This window comes from Euprymna scolopes, chromosome 6 (assembly GCF_053919585.1).
Source record: "Euprymna scolopes isolate OS-2025 chromosome 6, ASM5391958v1, whole genome shotgun sequence".
In the NCBI taxonomy this organism is placed as follows: domain Eukaryota; kingdom Metazoa; phylum Mollusca; class Cephalopoda; order Sepiida; family Sepiolidae; genus Euprymna; species Euprymna scolopes.
Window position 1 is genome coordinate 111,407,776 of NC_136487.1, and position 25,337 is coordinate 111,433,112.

The window sequence follows — 25,337 nt, forward strand, 5'->3', positions numbered from 1 at the left end:
TAATTCTAAAAGAAATTTCTTAGAATGAGAAAATTCTTTATGTTTCTCACCAAGAGTGTAAGGTTTAAATCTAGCATATGTGCATACATGCATACACTAATCGTAATAGAGAAGTACACAGTTGAAACATAACCCTGAAGTGAAATGCTATCAATTTACAACACCATCTCCCTTTCCAGTAATTTAAGTATTTCTTTTTAAATTGGCGAGTGAAAACCAAATTAAAAAAGTTTGGATACCTTGAATTGCAATAATTGTATTTTTCTTCAAATGCATTTTATGAAGAATTTAAAACGTTCAAATCTAATTAGAAATTTAAGGAAAGTAAAGTGAACCCTGGGTTTAATGGCAACCTTGTAACACTCCCTTTCCTCATTTTTTTTCCTTTAGTCCTCACATTCCATGCACAATGTTTCTGACAAAGGGAGAACAATTTCAGTTTTCTAAATCAGAATCTATCCATCTAACACTTATCGTTGGCTAGTTTTTTTAATTTTAAATAGTATTTTTTTTAAATACTACTACATTAAGTTGCTTCATGCCTTGTCTGGAGCGATTTCCATTTAAAAAAAAAGGAAGCTTAAGGACTAATTTTCCAAATTTTCCTTAAAGAAAAAAAAAGTTCTTTTCTTGACAAATTTTAGTATATAAAAAAAAATTTTTGATTTGAAAACCCATTTTATATATTTTTGTATTTACCAATGAGTTATCACTTATCAATGTAAAAGCTACTCGACAATAAGGATTGTCAGTTAAATGATGAAGAACATTATTAAAGGATTGAAACTGATGAATGGAAAGAAGAAAATTTTGTTAATTAGGAAGACGGTTTATTTGTTGATATAGGATTAGAAGATTGCCATGTTCTAGCTTGCAGGGAAGCAGTCCTGTTGTAATGTGTTTCACAGAAGTTCTGAGAAAGAAACTTTTCATGGAAGCTGTGTTTGATATTAGGTCATGATGTGTTGGTTTCTGATATAATACTGACGTCATAAAATTTAATACTTAGTTCATGGTTCATTTAAACCCATAATACTTGGCTTTCACCTTTATACTTTAAATTCAAGCAAGAAATTACATTGTATTTAGTCATTTAAAAGCTTCCAAATTACTCTCCATGTAGTCATGCCCATATTAATGTTAACTGCAAGAAAATCTTTTGGGCATAAAAGAAAACAAGTATTTGAAAATTAAGTTTCAATTGGAAACCGCTCTTCTCAATAGGATGATCAGTGAATTCATACCTCTAAATCAGTAAAAGATAACTCATAGAAGAAATTAAAGTAATTGTTGGTGTGTTATTACCATCTAATGTTTAAATCAAATTTTTACCTCTAAGAGAAATTATTTTTGATAATCCTTTGTTGGTTTATAGTGCACAAGTCATCATTTGCCTTTGAGATGAAACTTTGATAAAATGTAAATCTCAAATGACAGAAGGATATAGAATGTTCCAGAAATATTGATTAAAAGAGAGGCTTATTAACAAACTGATGTAAAACCACTATTAAAGAAAGTGCTGAAGAATCATGAGAAAATATTTTCATCAATTCCAATAAGATTATTTTTTTTATATTTTGAAAATAAAAAAGATCAGAGTTTTTGTGTTTCGGAATTTCTTAGATGAGGATTAATAATTTGGACTATTTAGGCTACAGTTCTTATCTTAGATGTTATTTGCACAATATTTCAACCAATGTAAGCTTCGAGCTTTATTAGGTGCATGTTGTTGAACTTGAGAATCTGTATAGAATTTCAAACAGAACCTTTATTTAATCCATAGGGATAGCTTGCTCTTGTTCTGTCAGCCATGACTGGGTAGAAGTAATTCATAATTGTACTGTTAGTATCACCCATACTAAGATGTGAACCCCTAAAAACGGTCACTTAAAACTGATTGTTACTTAACCTTTATATTAGTTATGCCACACAACCTGAAGGTTACATTGACCTAACATGAGAACAGTAGTCTGACTAATAGAAAGCAAAGTTTTTAGATTAAGCATTAGTTTAATAAAACTAATGCCTACACTCTAAGCTGCCTTTTTTTTTTTTTAATAGTTAATTTTTACAGGATAATATACACTTGACTTCCTTTTTTTGTCCTGTTGTGAAATTGTGCTTCTTTGAAGTGTTTTTATGTGATGCAAAAGAGGTATTTCTTTATCTTATTTGAAAAGAAAATTGGTATTCACTTCATCTTGAGCTATGAATATATTTACATATTTTGTTTAACATCTGTTTTTATATCTGGTATGTGTTGGGTGATTTTAACTGTTAAAAACAAAAACATCAATAGTTAAAATCGCTTGTATATTATATTTGCTCTATTTGGTGTATGGCAATGCAATTTTCGCCTAATGTTTAAGCAACTCCCAAAGATGAATTGCATTATAATAGGTTATACATTGTGAAGAATAAGGCTCATTCTCTGCACCAGGTAAGTGAACACTGCATCACATATTAGGAACTTACTTGTTTGGAAATGCTATTTCAGAGTTCTTGTAGACTAGTTGCCCTAAGGCTTAAGAGTCAAGTTTACCCTATCATTGCACCCAAAATTGTCTCTATAATGACCCTTTGTAAAAGTGCAGAATAGTTAACATTTGATAACTTATCTCTCAAAAAACACAAAGCCTATCTTCATGGCAATCAACTCTTAATGGCCGTCAACAAATGTAGGCATGCTCCGACAGCTATTGAAAGTAAATTGTGGAAAAGAGATTTTATAGATAAAATAGTTTAAAATAGAAAGTGTTATAAACATTATAATTTAGTTGGTTAGGTAGAGAACTTTTACTCCAATGAGTTTAATATAAATATGTGTTGTTTTCGGAGGAGTTATGAGTTATCACATGTTAACTATTCTGCATTTTACCCATCTTTTCAATTTGTAAGTATCAGCAGAATTCAAATACAAATCGAATATGGCAATAAAATAAAAATATGAGGAAATTCTTACTAAAAAAAAAAAAAATTAAAAAAAAAAAAAAAAAAACGATTTAAAAAGAAATCTATGCAACAAAAGGTTGTCAACAGGAAATGTAAATTGCTATGAAAATATTTAAAAGCAAAGTTGATGGAGCATAACTCAAAATTTTAAAGCATTCATTCAAGTAGAAATTAGCACAAACAGGATAGTCAAATAAAATCTTTGAATCCATAATCTGCCCATAAGAATTAAAAAGGTGACAGAATGCACAATTTGGTTGATAAATTGTTGTGATGTATTCCTGTGTAACCAGATTCATATTTGCACACTGAACAAAAATTTTTTTAAATTTTTATAATTATGAAATGAGTATACAATTTGTTTAGTGCTCAACACTAAACAAATTTGCAGCAGAAAACACCGCTATTGCTCTAGCATCATTCTAATCAAATTCGGTTTAATGTTCATTTTACATGCTGGCATGTGTGAAAAAGCTTTTAGAAATTTACTTCTAAAATAACCTATTTGTACCCAGGTCTTAACTTATCCCTCTTTCTATTGAGTCCATCCTCATCACCTTTTTTCCTTGCCCCCACCCCCACCAACTGAACCTGCTAATCCATTCTTTTTATGCAATCATATTAATACATTTGCCTATACTATATCAGATTAAATTGTTCTGATTAAAAATTTAAGTGTCTTTCAGACTCAAATTACACATCCATCAGATTATTCTTATGTCATTTCTATCCATGCAATACATTTTCTCAATCCTCAGTGGCTAGGTTTCATTTCCATAGATTATCTATCATATTGCATACACATGTTCAGTATGCTTGGTTGCCGATGGTAATGCTTTGCTAGTTAAAAATCAGAGACTAATAATAATATTGTCAGTCTGGTTATTTTAGATAAATAGAACATTTTAAGATTCCAGATTGTTGTTTTTTTTTTTGTTTTTTTCTTCAAGGGGGTGAAGTTACTGATCATCAATGTTCAAAGGTCACGTGATGAAAAGGGTTAATGAGTGTTAGGTGGCTGGCGAAACAACACTGATGAACGGTAATGGTGAAAATTGGGTAGAATTTTATTTAAAAGGATGGGTCAATAAGAAATTATTTAGATTGTACGTGAAAATGATCATATTATAGTCAGCTGAGAAGCAGCCCTATGATGTTGTGTTCCACAGACAGGTGGTTCTAGAAAAGAAACTTTGCTTATAGAATTTTTCTTTAGTTTTAGGCACAGATAGAAAGTACAGGAAATTGTTGACAATGGTTGTAGCTAGATGAGTTTGTTGTGAATGTTTTACAGGAGTAGAGGGTCATAGATTAAAGCTTGATTAAGCACCTGCAATGAAAATAATAGAGCAGCGCATAAATGCAAAAATGCATTTTCATTTTTATAACAATCCGACAAAATTTCTTTTGGGTATCTGTCCTCAACGATAAATTTGATTAATTTAAATTCATCCAACAATTTCCAAACAACAAAAACTAATAACAATCAGTGAGGTCTATCAAATTGATTTTGTTTCTCTTTCTAGAGTCTTACATTTTGCATGGAATCATATTGGCTTTTATTGCCTGCTATAGTTACAGGTCACATAGACACTTAATATTTTCTCATAGTAAAGTGAGCCCCCCCACCTCTCCTTTTTGGATTGAAAAGAGTGCATCATAAGGCTGCTTCAAAATACTGTACCGATATTTTCACAGTCTACAGTTATATCCGATTTTTTTTTTTCTGCCACTTCTGATGTTAAGGTGACTGCTACTGATTATTTTTATCTGCTAAATCTGTCCATCTGATAGCAGATACTGATGTTACATATGTAGGGTAGTTATTTCTTTTTAAGCATCTTAGTCATGGTGGTGAGATGGGTCGCTTGTACAAATCAGTTATTAGCTAAGTTTAGTGTTGTAGGTAACAGGTGATCCCTATATCTGTATGAGTGGTGAGAATCAAAATGAGCTTTTATAAGTATTGTCCAATAAACATGTATGCTTATCACTTACAGATTTTATGAATCCATATTCAACCCATCCTGCAAATTATACATCTATAAGTTAGATAGGTGTACATGTTTAGATATTTATATGTATAGGATTCACTCCTAAACTAATTAATCAATCATTACGAATTTTGAAACACAGCTTCTAGGTATAAAGGTGGTAAACGTGGACTATATTTAATTTAACTAAACAAAAGGGGGGCAAAGGTGAGGATGAAAGTTTGATACCTACAATTTGTGAAATTTTAACAATAAGCATTAAACAAATTTCACGTCTTTGGAGGATTTTACCCACTCATTTGAAAGTTTAAGGTTTCAGATTTGTATTAAATTTAATCCATGCTCATTAGGCATCATATAGTTTCCGCATTCAGCTTGGGAAAGTAGCAGTAACTTTTTGCAACAAGTTCACCATATCCCAAACACTGGCTGATCAGGCATGACAATCCAAGGCTATTTCCATTATGAGTCCAAACCATTTGCAATTTCAGCGATGGAATGGCTTGCACTCATAGCAAATGCAACCAGACACCAGTTAAACAATATTTCAACTTCTTCAAGATCCCTTAAGTTGACATCTTCCAGACATACGGTTTAATAGAATTATATATGGATTTTAAGCTTTGCAAGTGTTTGTACAGGGGATGCTGCTCTGTTTAGATAATTATGGCCAACCTAGTAAGGGTATTCGTCAATTGAATTATTTCAGAAATGTACTTATAATAATGTACAGCTGATAATACATATTTTTCAGCGTTTACTTTAATTGTGCTCAACACAAAAATAGACTTTAGTAACAGCATAAGAAATTACTAATGGTAAGCTACACAGAAATGGTAGCATTGAAATCATGAATTTACATTCTATGACAGTTTTTTTTGTTAAGAAATGCTTACTTCAACTTCTAGTCAATCAAAGCCATTAATTTTCTCACTATTTCCTTAAACCAATAAATGCTCTTTCCTTTGTTTAAAAGTTTACCTCTTTCTTCACTTATAAGTGATCAACCAAAAGATGACCTTGTTCCAGTGTACATAGTTATTACTGCAATCATGTTATTCTTTTGCAAACTTTTTTTTTTTTTTTTTTTTTTTTTAAGCAGTATATAAGTTTTTTAAAAATTTTTTGTAAATTTTTGTTTGATCTTCATTTTAAAAAAAAAATAGGAGAATTACCGATTCAGGTTTTTCTTTTTTTTCTTTCTACTTAACTGCATTATGTCTCAAACTTTATGGGGAGGAGAATTGATAATTTGTATTATTTGAACTACTGCTTTCATCTTTACAGTATTCTTACATTTTAGATGATGTAATCTTTGGCCTTCTTCAGGTGAGTAGTGTCACTCAGTAACCTGTATAGAATTTTAAACAACCCTTTATTTAATCCATGAGCGTAGCTTGCTCTAATTCTGTCAGCCATAACCAGATAAGTCTTTAGAAATTTGTAATTGTATTGTTCATGTCACTCATTTTGAGTATTAAACATCCAAAAGACTCATTTACAAATGATTACTACTTAGCATTTTTGTCAGTTACACTATGGCTCCACAAGACGGTAGAAATCTTAGCTAAAACAAAACTCGAGATGAGAACAGTAGTCCAAAGAATAAAAATTAAGTGCAATATTGTTTTTTAATTAATCAACCCCTCCACCCCAAAAGAAAATTTCTTCTGTGCTTAGAATGTCTATTTCACTTCTACAATTAAGTAATTTTGTTTTATATCTTTAAACATTTTTTGTTTTTATTAAAAACAAAATGATGATGCTATTCATCCATTGCTTGCAAAGATGACCACGATCATGCAATTGTTTTGTGGGTTCGAAAATGGCTTATGAGATCGATTTGAGCTCTAAAGTATTTCCTGTATGTTGGACACCTGTAGGATGATTCTGTAGCAGGCAGAGGTGCTGACTGCTGTCTTGTCACATTTCCTCTTGCATTCTCCATTGCGTGCAGATTCAGCAACTGTAGCCCCTGTATGAGTTGCGATATGTCAAGAACATCGGTCTTGGGTTAGTTTTCCCATGAGTTAAAATACAAACCAAACTGAGGAAAACATTCAGATTGTCCTTGAACCATTTGCATTGTCCTCCTACAGATCTTTTTTCCTTTCGACAGTTCACTGTAAAGAAGCTGTTTTGGGAGCCTTGAATCAGGCATGTGGCATATATGACTTACCCAATGAACCTGGTACTACTGTAAGATGGTGTGTACTGACGGAAGGTTTGACGGAGCTAAAACCCGTGTCTAGTATCTTGTCTTGCCACTTTATTTTCAACAATCTGCAGAGGCAGATCATATGGAAATGGTTCAGTTTCTTGGCATGTCTTGGCAAGTTTCATGAACGTACATGAGGATGGTAAGAATCACATACTTGAAGTTTGGTCTGCAGCTGAATTCCTCTATGCTCCCACATAGTGGTTCTGAGACATCCGAAGGCAGCACTAGTCTTTGTTATCCTGCAACCAACTCCATAGTCTATGTGTGCTGCCCAAATAAGTGAACTTGACCACAGCTTTTAGGTTTTCCAGGAGCAGGCTAGTACATTACTTCGGTTTTCTTTATATTAATAGTCAGACTTAAATTGTCGCATGCCTTAGAAAAACGATCAACAATATATTGCATGTTTGGCTTTGTGTTGGCATTGAGGGCACAATCAACAGCAATCAAAAGGTCTTGTATAATGGTGATCTTAATCCTCGTAATAGCACCAAGTCGTCTTAAGTTGAACCAATATTTTATATCTTTAAAAGTTTTTGTTAAAACTACAGACTAAATATCTGCATGCCCTAACCCATTATAAGATTTTCCACTCAATTATCAGTGACTATACACTCTCTTTAAGTTCCCAATAATAGCATTGTAAAGATACAGTGTTCTTTATTATGTTTTTGTAATTATATCTTCATAAAATTTAGTGCAGTTTCTCCTGTATAATATTTTTTGTTATTCGGTTTTCATCAATATGCATTTCAGCTGAATAAATTATGCTTCTTGCTTAATAGTTATAGTACAGCAAAAAATCTACACTAATTTTACAAATACATTTTTCTCTCTCCATTTTTACCTTAGTTTCATTTAGATTATTACTATCATTGCATTCTTACTAATGTGTTTATTCATATTTGGTTTAACATTTGTTTTACATGCTGGCATATGTTGAACAGCTTTAAAAAAACTAGCTTCTAAACTAATGTTTTCATTTTCAGATATTGACAACTCTAAAAAAGCAACCACTGTCATGCATGTGTGTCAAAAGCAGAGATGCGTCATTGAATTCCTGGCAAAAGTGAATTGAGAATGATGTGACCATGTAGAAAAATAAATTTGGGAGCACAAAAGGTTCGTTTTTGTAGTTCCCGTCTTTGTAGCTCTTCAACTTCAAAATAAAGAGGGGAAGGCTTTTTTTCGGAACTACCTTCATAACTAATCAGACACTTATATGAAATAATGTTCAATGATTATACACGCACGCGCACACACACACACATACTGAGAGGAATACTTATAGGAGGGAACTTGAATGCCTACTAGACACTACCTTCAAGTCTCTAAGATCTCTCTGTAAAGGGGTTTGTCAGGACAACCTGGCATGAGAATACTTTTCCCCTAAAAGTAAACTGACTAAATATTCAAAATAACATATTTGCAGCTAAAATAAGATCTCAGTATAACTAATTAACACTGGCTTTTACGAAGAATGGTGCACCTTCTCCAAGTGATGATACCTCAGCTGGAAAGAGAAGAGGAATTCTTGTCTTGGAATCCAGTAGGACCAAGAGACCACAAAAAAGATAAAACATTTTAATATGGTCAATTGTGGAGAGGAAAATTATATTCCCAACTTCTTTACTAACTCATTGTTTGAGGTAAAGAAAAACTTAATGAAATATTTGAATATCTATCTATAAGCAGAAAAGGTGTGGTATTATTTTAGAGTTTTAACAACAACACAAACAAAAAACATCAATAAATTAGAGCTACATGTACACACATAAATCAATACTTGATTTGTAAACAAAAAAAATGTTGAAATAACTAACAATCACTATTCAATAGACCACAAGAAATGTATACTATAACATATTTAAATGGTCAATTGTGGAGAAGAAAATTATGTTCCCAACTTCTTTACTAACTCATTGTTTGAGGTAAAGAAAAACTTGATGAAATATTTGAATATTTATGCGTCTCATCTAGAGATCAAGTGTTAATCCCAGGAAGGGGGGGGGGGCTCTTCATTACTGAGAAGTTCAACTGAAGTAAAATGAAACAAAAAGGGGGTATTCAGTTTACATAGATTATTAGAGATTCATTTTATTGTCCATTTGCCAAGTGTTAATTTCTCCCAATCCCAAGACATACATAGATTTCTTTTACCATGTAGAAAATCTAAAATTAGTCTGATACCTCTCAAAATAAAATACATTCACATTTTTAGGCCCTAAAAATGCATTTTATTTTATACATGATTAAACATCATTAAAGGTTGGTATTTATAAGTTTTTTCTTTTAAAGAGTGAGGGTGGTGGTATCCAATAAACAGCTTCTTCTGAAATGTTTTAATGCCTGAATTTTGTATGAATTTCAGTTATAGGAGAGCTAAAAATAGACATGACCTGAGAGAATGTCTGTAGTTCCATCCATATGGATTGGTATACAAACACTAAAATAAAATGGATAGCAACTTATTCTTGGAGGGCATAGACTATTGTGAGGTCGATCCTCATTGGGTGCCCCACTAACACAAATAATAAACACAAACTAGACAAAAAATGGGGATGAGCGAGAAAAAAAAGAAAAAGAAAATAATTAGCACAAGGTGTGTGTGTGTGTGTGTATATATATATATATATATATATATATATATATATATATATATATATATATATATATAAACACACACACACACACACACACACACACAAATATATATATATTTCGTTCATATCCTGACAACTGATACAATAAGAACACACTGGTATTCAAATTCTGAAAGCAGGAGGCATTTCCTGTACATACACACAGGATGCCATTTTATTCCAACAACGACCTCCACCCACTAAAATAAATAAGAATACAGCCAACCCTTCCAAACCAACCATTAGATGCTGTTAATCTTCATTCATACCTGCCGTTAGCAATCAGATCCCCCTCCATACACACACATCTTACCCCCTCACCTCTCTCTCTTTACTGCTATTAACTTCTCTAGCGGTTTAAAACACTGATGTTTTATCTCCTCCTCCTTTTCCTCGTTGTTCAGGTTGGCATTAAACAGTTCACTTAAGCCAGGTTTCAGGCACATCCGGTCGACTGCCATATTAACACTTCTAACTATGCACCAACAGAATCAACCTATGAGAAAATATCTCTGTAAACATCCTGTTCAGCAACTAAGAATCTAATACATAAACATTTCTTTTTAAATATATATTTCATACATAAATTGTAAATCAGTGAGCTTTTACTCAATTTTTTAAAAATCACTACACATTTTTTGGGAGAAAATGATTCCAAAACTAAATTTATCACAAAATTAGATTTTTTTTCTTGTATATATATTTCAATGATGCGTTATAGTTAGATTATACATTAGAACCACTTAAGTTTCATAAATAAAAAATTTTGCAGATTGATACAATTTTCTTGGATTTGATAGAAGTTATTTGTTATAGTGAATAGAGACTGCAAATCTCCACGGTTCCAGGTGAGCATTGTCTGAAGATAGCGGTTTCAATCCTACCCAAAGCCGGTCAGAGGCTTAGTTGGCACAAACGAGTGAGATGACAACAGCTCTGGAAGGCATTAATTGCTGAGGATGCAGTTAGGAGATTCGTAGTTCCTATCCCGTCATGGTAACCACCTGACGAGGCTAGAGGAATAGTTGGCCGAAACGTTGTGAAACAACTAAAAGATGAGAATAATAGTCCGCAATAAATAAATGAATAACTTATTTGTTGTAAATTTGTTTTTAGTTATCATACATCATTGCCTATTTTTTTAGTTACCCCCCCCTCTAAAAATTGACTGCATTGCACACTGTACAAAACCTATGTAAAGTTCATATGGAAATCATGTAAATTTTAACACAAAGTTCTGAGCAAACATTTGTCAAATTTCCCACACTTATTAAAACCTAAATTCTCAACAACTTTTAACACCTATTATTATTTCAGATATCTAGAACTCACGGAAACGAAAGTTATTACATAAATAAAAATAATATTACTTTGAAGTCTCTGAAAATTGATATAATTTTTTCAGAACAGACATACACCAGCTGGCTTGACTGGATCATTATAGATTAACTACTTGTAATACTTGAAACATTAATTTAAAATAAATGTTTCATTAATAACTGTTGTAAAACCAAACCAAAATTAACATTAATATTTGGAGAATTTTCATATAAATTCATTTATCTTTAAAAATAGTAAAGGGAAAGAAGAAAAAAAAAAAAATCAACCTCATCACTTGTAAATACTTGAAAATAAAGTCAGTCCCTTTAAATAAAGGAACATTTCAACATATATGATAAATATTTGCCCAGAAAATCAAACAATATTAACTATTTGAACTATCTGCTATATTAAAATCAAAACATTCAATTAAAAAGTAAATGGTTGATTAATAAAATGTCCTTTTTCAGAAACAATATGCAAATTAGTTAACTTTGTGACTAGAATCGCATATATATATATATATATATATATATATATATATATATATATATATATATATATATATATATAAGTGGTATACAAAAACAAAATGGTGCATCTATTGTGTAAAATAGAATTAACTTGAAATAGGGCATTTTGACTTTACCATTAATGCGAGTAATGGTCCCAACTCTTGCATTTATCCATTTAAATATTAAAAATGCTGAGTAGTGAAAATTATTTACTCATAAACAGAAAATACGGTAACTGAATGTTTATTTTGGATATATTAACAAGTTTCTTAGATCACTGAACAAACTGAGCTGTTAAAAATCTGAAGATTGAGAAGCAAAGGAAAAAAGATTTTAATTTAGATGAACATGAAATGATTCAAGTTATATTTAAGAAAGAAAAAAATACTCGACTAAGGTATTTGAATGAATTGGAATTGAGGGAGTCATGGCGAACAAAATAGTGTAATTACAACTTGCAAAGTATAAAACAAAAAAGTGTAAAATATTTGGAAAAGTGTGATCTGTTAAAAAATCTAGGCAAACTCCTCAGTAAAAGCCCCAAAATTGATTTATCTAAAGCAAACTGACATTTGATTGTCCTGATGGGTGGGCTATAGGTTTTTAGCTAATGTAAATGTGATTGGTTATAAAAAATAAAACAGCAGAAGAAAATGGCAGTGTCATATACAATAAAATTCCTTTACTTTTAAGTATTAAAATAAAATTGAATCATAATTTATTTAAACCCAAAAGATTAAATGGAGATTGTTAAATTAATATTTTATGTACAGCCCCCCCCCCAAAAAAAAAACCTGCATAAGTGACATAGAAATATATATTTTTTTTTAACATGTTGAATCTTCTTGGAATTCATAGCACATTATAGACCAAGGTAGATTTTTCTAGTAATATTAAATTGATAAAAATCAATCACACTTTGTCTATGTAAAACAGATATGACACCATTAATTGAAATTGTAACCTGCATTTGAAGTGTTGCATATTAATTGAAAATAATTACATATATAAATGAATATGTGTACAATACATTTTTGGGGGATGGATATAAACAAATTTATTTGCTTAAATCACATATATTTCAATGCGGTAATGTTGCTAAATAGGGTTTGCAGATTATACGAGAAAAAGACTGCATTAAAAATGTTTCTTATCTTAAACATTTTTACATGAGGATTCATTTTGTGTAAAAAGTTAATTTATTTTACTCATTGAAACTCAACAAAATGGCAACACTGTCGCTCACAGAATTACACCATGCAGACCAGAAAAAAGGGGGAAAAAACAGACTCTTCACTGGCAAGGATGTATAGCATCGAAATATATCTGATTTAAGCAAATAAATTTGTTTATATAAAAAAGTTTTTAGTTTTTAGCCTTCTAAATGTATTCATTTATATACGTAATTCTTATTTTCAATTAGATATGAAAACAATTTGATAATACTGCAAAAATCTTTTTAGTATTTTATCCACTGAGGTTTACAACTTGATTTTTTGGGGGGTTTTGAAAGACAAACACTTATGCTAACAATATTGATAAGTGACTCTTATTTAAAAGATGCATAGTGTAATAGAAGGTATTATTTGCATAAGTGACTGTTTCTGTTTGGCCTGTTGTGACAGAATTGGCGAAAGAAAAAGACTTAATTTTGTAGATAGGTTCAGGTTCTTTAAAGCATGTGACTAATTTGCATATAAGGGGAACAGTATCAATGAAAAGGATGAATTAGAGAGAGCCGTTAGAATTTCAGACAGCCGAAAGAAAGAGACTGAACATTGGTATTGGGAATTATAGTTTATGTTAAGAGAGTTGGTAGGAATTGGCGAGAAGGAATTCTGACTTTTTGTTTTTTGATATTACTTCATTTGTATGTAAGTTTACTGTCAGTTGGGAGAGAAAAGGAAGTAAAGACCATTGCTGCTGCTGCTGCTTATGTGAATAAGTGAACGTTTCGTTCTGGGAAAAACAAAATCCAACTTGAATCTGCATTTTGTTCTCAACTAGAAAGAATTTACATGACTGAAATAGGAATTAATTCCCTAAAAATATCATTCACTCATGAAAAACTATAGACAATCTTTCACATAGAGACACATAATGTGTATCAAATTTGAAATACTCCTTCCATATAGCAAATTATCTGTCACCTAAAATACTAACCAAACTTGTAGTCAGAAAAAAATATATATAAAAAACTATTAATGACAGAAAAATTTGAAAATTTCTAAAGAGAAATGTTCAAATTTTGTTTACATCCAAACTTGATCAAAATAGCCTATAAAATAAATGATAAATCACAAGTTGAAACTGAAAGGACTTTAACTATATTTACCCATTTTCACACTCTAAATTAGTTGGTTTTTGATGCCTAATATTACTAAAGAAAATAGTCTTGGCTTGAATCAAGAAATTAAAATTTAAGTTGTCAGTTTTTTAATCAAATGTTTTATCTTATTTAACAACTTTTCCAGTTCAGAGTTCTTTGAACTTATCTTGAAATTCAAGCATTTGGTGTGCCAAAAATAAATAAAATTAAACCTTGAATATAAATAGTCACACAAATCAAATTATTAAATACATACAGGTTTCAATTATCTTCCTAACATTTTAAAAATGAATAGTGGCTGCAGAAAATTGATGGTAAAAGTATGCAGATATTTATAATGGATATTTAAAAAATGAAAATAATGTTAAAGTACTGCAAGCATTAATTAGTAAGATTCCATTCAGAGTTGCAAAAATAAATAAATAAAAATAAATAAAAAATAAACACATTCAACTCTCAAAAAAAATCTTATCAGAACGTTATAATAAAGCTTCCATGTTGAATGAGACATAGATGACGTTTTTCTTTTTGCAGTGGGGGGGGGGGCATAAAACTAAGAATATGTTCTAGCATGTAAAAATATTTTTTTTAATATTTTGGTTCAAGTTTTTAGTGCCTAGCAGAGCTTTAGAAGATTCTGTTTATATTTTTTGTCTCTTTCGTTAAAACATTGCCAGGAAATGCTAAAAGCAGCAACATATTTAAAGAAAAAAATAAAGTATGTGTTAATCTGATCCATTCTTGATTTCCATTCAGTTCCCACTCCCTTGAAAATCAACAAAATTGTATTCCTTATAAAATATAATTTACTAGTGGTATAAACTCAGTGTTGCATATGTGAAGATATATGGCTGGTCAGAAGGTTTCTTAAAATAATTCAAATATATTTATGCTCACATTTTTTTGTTTTGAAATTTTCATAAAAATCTTTCTAATTTAAGAATTCAATATGAGGTCAAGTAAAGAAAAAAGCTGTTAGCATGTGGTGCTTTGCAAATGGCACTTAAATGTTTATATCTTAAAAATATCAATAAAAATATTTAAATGTTTGAACACTTAAAAATACTTGGAAAACAAAGATATTCTTTGTTTAATTTTATTTTTTTATAAAATGAATATCTACTTCTAAAAAATGAATTTCATTTCTTTAAATTCTAATATATTTCAATTATTTTATAGATTTAATCAATAATTGCCCCTATTGACACCAGCTCAATTTATTATTGAGAACTATTATATAAGCACAGAAGAGATTCGCTTGTTTTTTTACTCTGTGGATATAAACCTTACCTTAATTATTAATATAGGATTCAATATTTTACCAAAATTACTCTATTCTGATTTTTCTTTTTGTGATAGTGATCCTAAACCAAATCTATTATGAATTCTAACTTGGAAGTTAAAAAAAAAAAAACACTGACCACTCAAATCTTTTCCTTTTAATGAAAGCAAGGTATATTGAAATCATTGGCATAAATGCTGACATGTCAAAAGAGGGCAATTTTTTTAATTGCAAATTTAAATTTTACAAAAGCAAATGGTTCAACAAAAAATTTGAAGTTTACCTTCCAGGTTTGTTTACATATTTTTGTAAACGCACCTTGACCTCATCATATGTGAGGAATGCTACATAGCCTGGATGTGTGACTGCAAGTACATTCCAGTTCCGTAACAAATTTGTCCACGGCTGGAACAATCTGGGAATAAATAGAAATATGAAAAATAAACTTAAAAAGGGATGTAATAAATGTTTCGCCTCAATTGGATTTTTATTTAAAACAGTAATATTTTTGAATAAATTGCCAAATCAGCAACAGCTTAGAAAATATCAAAATTGGATGAATTAAAAAAAAAAATATGGCAAAACAAGGAAAGTGTTATTTGCAAGGAATAGAATTGTCAAATCAAGTGATGATGTGGGTGCTTGGTAAATGCAATAACTATAAATATCTAGGCATTCTGGAAACAGACACAATCAAATCAAAAAAGATGGAAGAGACAAATGAATATACCTGAGAAGAACAAGTTCATTGAAATCTAATTACAACTTGAAAAGGAACTTGATAAAAGGAATAAATACTTGAGCAGTATCCTTAGCAAGAGGTTTAGGACTATTCTTTAGATTAACAAAAGAACTCTGAAACCTACTATACAAAAAGGAAACAAAGAGTATTGACAAAGATTGGTGAATTAAAGGTGGAAAAAATATAATGCAAAATCCAGAGGTTAACAATACACTAAGACATTTCAAATTATAATCCTCTATCCAGTTTTTAAAAGACGGGATCAATTAATCGCCAAAGATACAATTTTAAGATTTCACTTGATGTCACTTGTGTTGAATATGAAACTTAATAAAATAGACTTTCTTGACATTTAGGCTAGGATCAAAGTGAAATATCTATTCTGGCCAAATATAGTACAATATTGTGGATTTCACATTTATGCTGAGTATCCATAGAATGGAAACGGGTCTCCAACTCCTACAAGTGTTTCAGAAATAGATCCTCATAAGCACAGAAAAGACAAAGAATACAATTGGAATTTCCACAGGTCTCGTTAGTAATAAGAGCAATAAGGGTACTAAAATTTTAATCTGTTAAAAACAGGCAAAAGTTATAACATGTTAACTTGGAATGACTGAGTTACACCAAACTTCTAGAGTAAATGTGATATTGTGGTGTCCAAATTATGTATTTTCAATTACGTTTTCGTTATAATACCTTTACTTTATATATTATAAAGAACATTTTTTTTTGTTCTATCTAATCGCTTAAATTACAATCATTTTAATGTCTTTTCAGAATGCTGAATACAAGTTGTGGGGGGGGGGATATTGCACCATTTTCTTATTTCAATTCAGGCTAGGCTGAAAAGCTGCTGAAACAGCTTGCGATATCAAGGAAGCGTTTGGGCCAGGAACCACTACTGAACACACAGCACAATGGTGGTTTCAGAAATTTTGTGGCAGCGAGGAGAGTCTTGAAGATGAACGTAGTGGTCAACCATCAGATGTTGACAATGATCAATTAAGAGCCTTAGTTAAAGCCAATCCATGCACAACTGTTCGAAAACTTACTTATAATTATGTATACAATGATTTCCAATCACTTGAGATTGGAAAGACAAAAAACTTCATAAATGGGTGCCTCACAAATTGAGCGAAAACCAAAAGAAGCGCAGTTATGAAGAGTCATCTTCCCTTCTTATATGCAACAAAAAACTCATTTCTCGACCAGGTTGTGACTTGCGATGGAAAATGGATTCTTTTACAACAATCGGTGACACTCGGATCAGTGATTAGATGCTGACAAAGTTCCATGACATTTCCCGAAGTCAGAGTTGCATCAAAAGAAGGTTATTCCGACTCTTTGGTATGCAACCGGTCTCATCCATTAGCTTTTGGAATACAGGCAAAAACCATTGCGGCAGAAAAGTACTGTCAACAAATGGATCAAATGCATCAGAAACTTTAACACCCAGCACTAGTCAACAGAAAAGGCCCAATTCTCCTCCACGACAATGCCCGACCACATGTGGCTAAACCGACCCTACAGAAATTGAACAAATTGAGTGATGAAACTGCCTCCTCCGCTATACTCTCTAGATCTCTCATCTACTAACTACCACTTTTTCAAGCATCTCGACAACTTTCTGCATGAAAAATGCTTTAAAAAAAATCTAAGATATCAAAAACGCCTTCAGTAACTTCATTACCACCAGAACGAAAGATTTTTACGTAACTGGCATAAATACACTTGTTTTGCATTGGCAAGAGGGCGTTGATTCTGATAGTGCTTATTTTAATCAATAAATTTTTGTTTGAGCCGAGATATGTTCATTCATTTAAAAGTAAAAAATTACAAGAACATTCTTGCCAATCTGAAATGATATAGACTTGATTTAAGTTCTTTAAAAATGGGCTGTTATAGTCTGCTGACTTAAAATGAATTCTGTATGCTAAATTGAGTGTTGAATATGGTTAAATTTATGCTCATTTTTATATTAATCCTTAACTGTGCACCATAATACGTAGTTTGCTGCACATCATAAAGGTTCGTACAAATTTTCAGTCAGACCAACTGAGTAGTTTCAGAAAAAGTGGAATGAACAACGAAGAAAATTATGAGTAATAATAAAGACAGAGAGCTAAATTTTCAAGTTGCTACAATAAAGAAGCTGAATGTCATAAAAAAAGCATGATAATTAGTGGATTATAATCAAGAGAGGCAACTGACTGCTTGACTGGACCTGAAAATAAATGGAGGTTGGTGTAATGATAAATAATAAAGCCTGTCATTTTCAATAGCTATGAGTAATTTCATAACCATTTCCTTTTGCATTGATAAAGGTATACTGAATAAAACTGCTGGGTTACTTCTGACAGTTCTTTAAAAAGATTACAAATCTTAGTCTACAGTGAAAATGATCATTATATAAAGAAAATTTCCAATTTAAAAATTTTTTTAAAGACACTTGAACAATTTAATCTGAATTGAAAATCACTATTAATTTGTGCATTTTACTTTTAATGTTCTTATTTTCATAATTTACTCCATGAAAAATATAAAAATCGAACTGAAAATTAAAAAAATTATCCTAGAAATTATTGAAGAATTTTTTTTTTAACTAAAAATCTTATTCTAATATTTTTACTAACAGTTCCTAGTTGGAATTATTCAAGAGTTTTTTTTTTTTTTTTTTTTTTTGTTGACCCATAAAAAAAAGTTAGAGGGAAGGAGGAGTCTAATGAACTGAAATGATACTTTTTTTAAATTTGGCATTCAACCTTGAAAGTGGGAGGAGCGTTAAATAGCTTTCAAACCTTTCAATACATACATAAAAATTTTAAAGCAAGTTTAAATGACTTTCTATTCAACAGTTAAATGCTTCCAAATTGCTTTCAAATTTGGAGAGGACATGAAATAATTTACCCCCAGCCATTATTAACAAAAGATTAAACTAGCTAACTTGCTTTTGTTTGGCTGAGTGATAGTGTGTGTGTATGTGCATTTGAAGGGGTAGGGGCCTTTGTTCAGAATTTACAATTTAGAAGTGGATCACAACTTGTTAAATATTAAGTCAGTCTCCCATAAGACGCAGAAAGGAACTTTAACTTCTTAACATTTCTTCACAAAATAAAACAATATTCATAAACAGAAATATGTTATATTAAAATCAAAACAATCATTGAATTGAACAAACTTTTAAAAAATTAATGAAGTGTACATTTGAAACTATACAAATAAGTTAACCATAGAACTTTGGTTTCATATACATAACAAATATATAAAAAGAGATGGATCGTTTCTGTTGTGCAAAAAGCAGAAGGCCTGAGAGCATAACAGCCCAAACATTGTCTCCCTAATATGTGGTATAGGTGGTGGCAACATGGTTGTGTCAGAACTACCTTACTAACAGATCTCTGGTTAAAATCAAAAGAGATATCAACATCAAAAGTCATCTCTGCCAATGTATGTAGCAAATGAATGTTACGCACAGAACAACAAATCCAAGAAATGAGAACAAAGTTGCTATTTCTTTGTTCGTTTTGAGCTAGACCATTCAACTTTGTATGTAATTGTTTGGTCTTGTTGCTCTGGATGTTAAGGACAAACACCTATAATCTGTTTCAACTAACGTGAAGCAGTTCATGCAGACCAGATATTCTTGAGGCACGATCTTCACGAGCCATCTGCAGAAATCTGATACACTCAGCATCAACCCAAATAAGGAAAAGTCTGAAGTGATGTAAACCATAGAATATATCAGAAATAGTTAAAATCCTATTAAAATTTCTATCTAAAAAATTTGTGAGAAATAAAATACAAAATTCAATAATCATGATTTTTCTTCATCTCATCTGATGAAATCAGAAAAAAAACAAACAAAAAAAAAAAACAATATATTAGAGATGACACGGATGTTAGCTAGACTGGCTTTTCACAGAAAATAAAGATAAATACCAAACAAACAAATACTTTTAGTCACTGATAATAGGAGAGAAAGATATTTTTGTTGTGTAAACTATTGCATCAGCTGTAATGTTTTCATACAGATTTTAATACAATTTATATTTTAACAGCTTTTTTAAGGTCAAGGTTTGTGCTCCTTTTTAAGTATATATGAATGCAATTTGAGTCATGCTTATCTCTTGTACTTTCAACACTTTCACCCACCTTTGACCAAACAACAATTATAATTTCATGCCAATATTTTATTTAATTACTAATTGTTAGCCTACTTTCCCTTCCTGGTTGTTATGTACCTTTTAATATATATATATATATATATATATATATATATATATATATATATATATATATATATATATAAGCCTTTATTAAGTATAGCTTGTTCAAGATATATTTGACACTTTTTGGAAAGGAATGAAAGAAAGTCATATCTTAGCTAATAACTTACTTTTTCTCAAAATTCAAAGTACATCTCCTAGAGAATCTTTTGCTAGATACAGTTCACTTGAATAAGCTGTTCTGAACCTCTAGGCAGGAGCTGAACCATGAGCATGTCCTTCTGAATACTAGTTTGATTCTGACAATCAGTTCATCCTAGATGTTGCAATATGGTTGATGTTTTTCGCAATAGTGTTTCATTCAGATGAGTAACAGATGTTAAACTCATGAAGACATGGAACTTTTCAGACAGCCACTTTTTGGGTTTTCGAGAAAGTACGACAGAGTTGAGTCCCGTTACCACACATACAGGCTCCCCACAACTAGCCTTTCCACCCAATACTTAAAAAACAGTAACTAAATATAGATGTCTGAATTGTCAGAGTCCATTAAGGTGACATGCCATAGGCTTCTCTGAAAACACACCTAAAGATCATCACAGTTTGAGGGAACTTGGTTTTTGTGGAGATTGTAGACCAGTCAACTATTGTTCTGTGTATTGGTTCCAAGAAAAACCTGGTTCAACTGGGTATTTGACCTTGTTGGGAGTTTCTTGGCTTTCATAAGGTGGTTCTCTTAGGCCTTGAAGATGGGTATTTAACCCTTACAGCACATTCTTCATAGTCCCCACTCCGATGCCCATCTCTCTCGTTAAAGTCCAAATTGCCTTGTCAGAATCTTGCTACACCTTTTTCTTTGCAGTTTTGACAAATTTTGTTTTGTCTGTTATGAAACTTCTTTTTAGTTACTGCTTCCATATTTCCAATTCAACATATTCAAGAAACGCTGAGCTGCGACTAATCTGGTGCATATTTTATAATATTCTGGTACTTTCCAGTTGAAAATATGATCTCCAACTCAAACCCATGGAAACAGCTGACTTTCTGATACTTTCCTGACAAATCAATAGATTTCAGCTATTAAATTATTCTTTTCAACAAATACAGATAATTAGCAGGTTTACCCTTTTCTTAATAAGGTGGATTTGTCATTGCAGTGCAGTAACCACTCCTTGTTTCTCTTTGGTTGTGAGTTTGATCCTGACTAGTAGCCTATGATTTCGACATTTCCTGAATTTTTGAACTACATGTTGCCAGGCAAAAAGATGGATTCTTTTATGGAGGAAATGAGACAAGTCCAAGCCATTTCTGTTATTTGATGCAAGTTCTGAATCATCACATTTGCCACAATATAATTTTTTTAGCTACAGAATATCCTCACTTTGTCAGAAAAATCAAAGAACTATAAAAATGTGAGCCTATTTTTTACAATGTTGAAAGAGTTTCCATATAATAGGTAAAAAAAATGAAATGAAAAAAATTAAACATTGCATGTTTTGTTAATAACTAATTTAGCTTATTTTTCGTAAGGTAATCAAAACTATAACTACAATTATGTGAAAAAAATTGAGTACAGTTTTGCAATCAACAAGTTTTAGTTTAAATTAAGTGAAAAAAGAAATTCAACAGAAAGTATATTAATAATTGTTCAAATATATAATTTAATTCTCATGACACAATCTATTATAATAAAGGGCAGTTGTGTGCATGTGCCCAGCTAAAAGTCAGTAACTGCACAAGATACACTCACAAAGCGAATATATTCTTTTTTTAAGCATTGGCTTCAGCATAATATGGGAACTTTTGTTTTTTGTTTGATCATATTAATTTAGGGATCACTAGAACCAACATTGTTGAGGGGTAACGGGAGTGACATTTAGAGGGATTTCTTTTTTTCTATCTTTATCTGACACTAACTAAATACACTTTCTTGGCCTTTCGGGCTAAGATCGAAGTTGGTTTGTTTTTTTCCCCCATTCCACACTAAAATGAAATTATTGTTTAATAAAAGATTTATTTATGTACATCTTTATTTGAAAAAAGATCAAATCTATTTGGGAATTTTAGGTAGGATTACTCATGGTGTAAATGTGATATGATTGAGGATTCTAGCAAGGAAAATGATAGACAAATCTTAGGTAAAGTGATAGCCCCACTATTCCCCCACCCACACACATTTTTGAATGGCCTTGTGACTAATTTATTTTTCAATCATTGAAAATTTTTGGAAATAAATAAAACTTTTCAAAGTGTAGTATCTGTTCTGTTTTCGGTTAGAGGAAGGAAAATCCTTCTTGACTAGAAAAGAGAGAAAGGTTTGAAAAGATTAACCACACACACACTTTAGCTCTAATTTTGTTGTCTATGGCCATAGACAAAACCATGTAACTTAGCTAGATGTATATATCAAATATCAAAATATCAGCATGCAATTTTCTTTTGCTATTTTCTTTTAATTAATATGGTTTTAATCATCAACTATTTGCATAAAAATAAAATCGATATCTACTAGAATGTTATATTAATATATATACCTACTTTGAAACCTATTCTAACTAAATGGAAAGAATCTAAATGATTATGCAAATTCCTCTTCATTATAGCAGATTTATTTTCAATTAACATCAATTGTTACTGATGATGTAAAATAATTTTTTCATAAAAACATTGTTTTTGTCTTCCCCTTACCTTCGTCATTAAATTGGTTCTTGCTAACTCAGAATTAACAAATATTACAGTAAATGATTTACAAAAAGCTGTCAGAGGTGATACTGAAGTAGAATAATATATATATATATATATATATATATATGAAATAGCTTGTTGAAATATCTTTGGTGGTTTGAGATCTAGTTAGACATGCATGCAGTCACAACTGCCCTTTAATAGTTGAAATCTGATCACTTGTAAAGCACTGACCAATCCCTATTTCTCATGGCTTATTATATATCACTTCATATAGGAACATGTTCAATTTCATGGTAACATAAAACCTATCCATCAAAAAGGAAGTGATGAACGGGGAGGGGGAGGAGAATATAATATTTTATATAGAAAGAGAAGTTGTTTGAAGAATGATGCATGTTTGGATGTCAGTATGAGCAACCAAAAACGAGTAGCTATCATCTATCCAAATCAAAGTAGTTAACCTTTGACCTTTTACAGTGATTTTCAAAACTTGACCTTCTAAAGGTCTAAAAGGCTACCAGGCAATAGGTTACATGTGGTTATGAAAAGAATAAAGATACATTTTAGGGATATTTACTTTCAGTGTTCTATATTTCTCAAAAAAATTTTGAACTAAAGTTATTTTCCATAAGTAATTAGAAGACCTCATCCAGGGCAATTAGATATAGAGTATTCCAGAATTCTATGATCACAAAGAATAAAACTTAGTAACAACACAAGCTATATTAAATGACTACTAAGACCATGATTTATAAATGTTCACTGATGCATAATACTTTGTGAATTTTTGAGATGAGGATTGATTATTAATATTGGGATTCTTTAGACAATTGTTCTCATATTGAGTGTTACTTTCATAACTTTTTGGTTGATGCAACTTACAATTTTCTTCAGGTGTATCTTGTCAAAGTCTAGAATCTGAACAGAATTTTGTATAGAACCAGGGATAATATACTCTAGTTTTGTCAGTCATGACGCATTAAAGCACAGAAATTAGGTACGTGTGATTTTTGGAAAATCTACAACAGTAGTAAATAATGGGCAGTCAACAATTCCCCCACTATCATGAGGTTGCTTGCATGGCAACCAGGAAGGCTAACCTGCTTGCCAGTCGGTTTGCCTCAAACTCCACATTGGACCCGGCACACCACTTCCTCGCTGACTTTCCTTTGTGGGCAGACGCCACACTAGAGGATTTGAAAATCACCCCTTCTCAGGTACATGGTATCATAAAAAACCTAGATACCTCAAAAGCATGTGGACTCGATCTCATCCCAGCTGTGCTATTAAAAAATGCTCCGCTGAGATTGCTCCAGTTCTCTCCAAACTTTACAACAAATGCCTTAACATATCTTGCTTTCCTGACTGCTGGAAAACCGCTTCTGTGGTTCCAGTTTTCAAGAATTCTGCCACTAAATTATTGCCCCATTAGCCTTCTCCCGCTTTTCGCCAAAATATTTGAGTCCTTAATTAGTCCATCATCTTACAGCTGCTAAACTCCTGACTGACAAACAATATGGATTTAGGCAAGCCCGTTCAACAGCAGATATCCTAACTAATCTCTGAACATATATACCGTTCACTGGACAAAACAGGGGAGGGTAGAGCGGTAGCCCTTGATATATCTAAGGCTTTTGACAGGGTATGGCACGATGGTCTTCTAAGGAAAATTAGATCATATGGTATCACTCGAAGAATACATAATGTAATTAAATCCTTCTTAAGTAAGAGAAAAATCCAGGTTGTCCTCGATGGTCGTACATCTAAACAATATAAATGCGGGAGTACCTCAGGGGTCTATCCTTGGATTTTTATTATTTCTGATATTCATAAATGATCTCCCTGATAAAATTGTTTCGGAGATGGGTATATTTGCTGATGCACCACTCTATAACAGGCACAAGGAGAAACAAATGAACACATATCTAAGGAAATGGCAGGAACACTAGAGGATGACCTCCAATCTGTAGTGGAATGGGGACAAAAATGGATGGTCACATTCAATGCTACCAAGACGTTTCCTTCAATAATTACAAGAAACCTTCTCTACCAGCAATAGCAATAGCTAAGAACACATTACCCGAAAGTACTTCCTTTAAACTCCTCAGGGAACATGAACTGGAATAGATAGATTGAGAGCATTGCCAAGACTTCCCCGAAAAAAGTGGGTTCTCTCTACCATGCTAGAAAGCTACTTACACCATTCGCTCATGTATGGAGTACAGTTGTCACATTTGAGCTGGTGCATCTGCTAATTGTCTCTCACTCCTGGACAGGGTTCAAAAGAGTTGCCAACCTGATAGGTCCTGAACTGTCATCTAGGCTTCAGCCTCTGTCCCATCGCCGAAATGTTGCGGTCTTCTGCCTGTTCTACAAATACTTTAATGGTGGGTGCTCTGACGAACTACAAGCACTTGTACCTC

At 31.6% G+C, this 25,337-nt stretch overlaps 1 protein-coding gene across 12 annotated transcripts in view; it reads right to left on the reverse strand.

The window, feature by feature from the left end:
- The window catches only part of LOC145277870 (E3 ubiquitin-protein ligase CBL-B-like), a 231,556-nt gene that overhangs the window by 115,415 nt on the left and 90,804 nt on the right, over nucleotides 1-25,337 (reverse strand). For all 12 annotated transcript variants that reach the window (XM_080129838.1, XM_080129830.1, XM_080129828.1 and 9 more), the window contains exon 3: nucleotides 15,539-15,670. In XM_080129838.1, coding sequence (XP_079985964.1) covers nucleotides 15,539-15,670 — 132 coding nt within the window. The remainder of the gene's footprint in view (nucleotides 1-15,538; nucleotides 15,671-25,337) is intronic.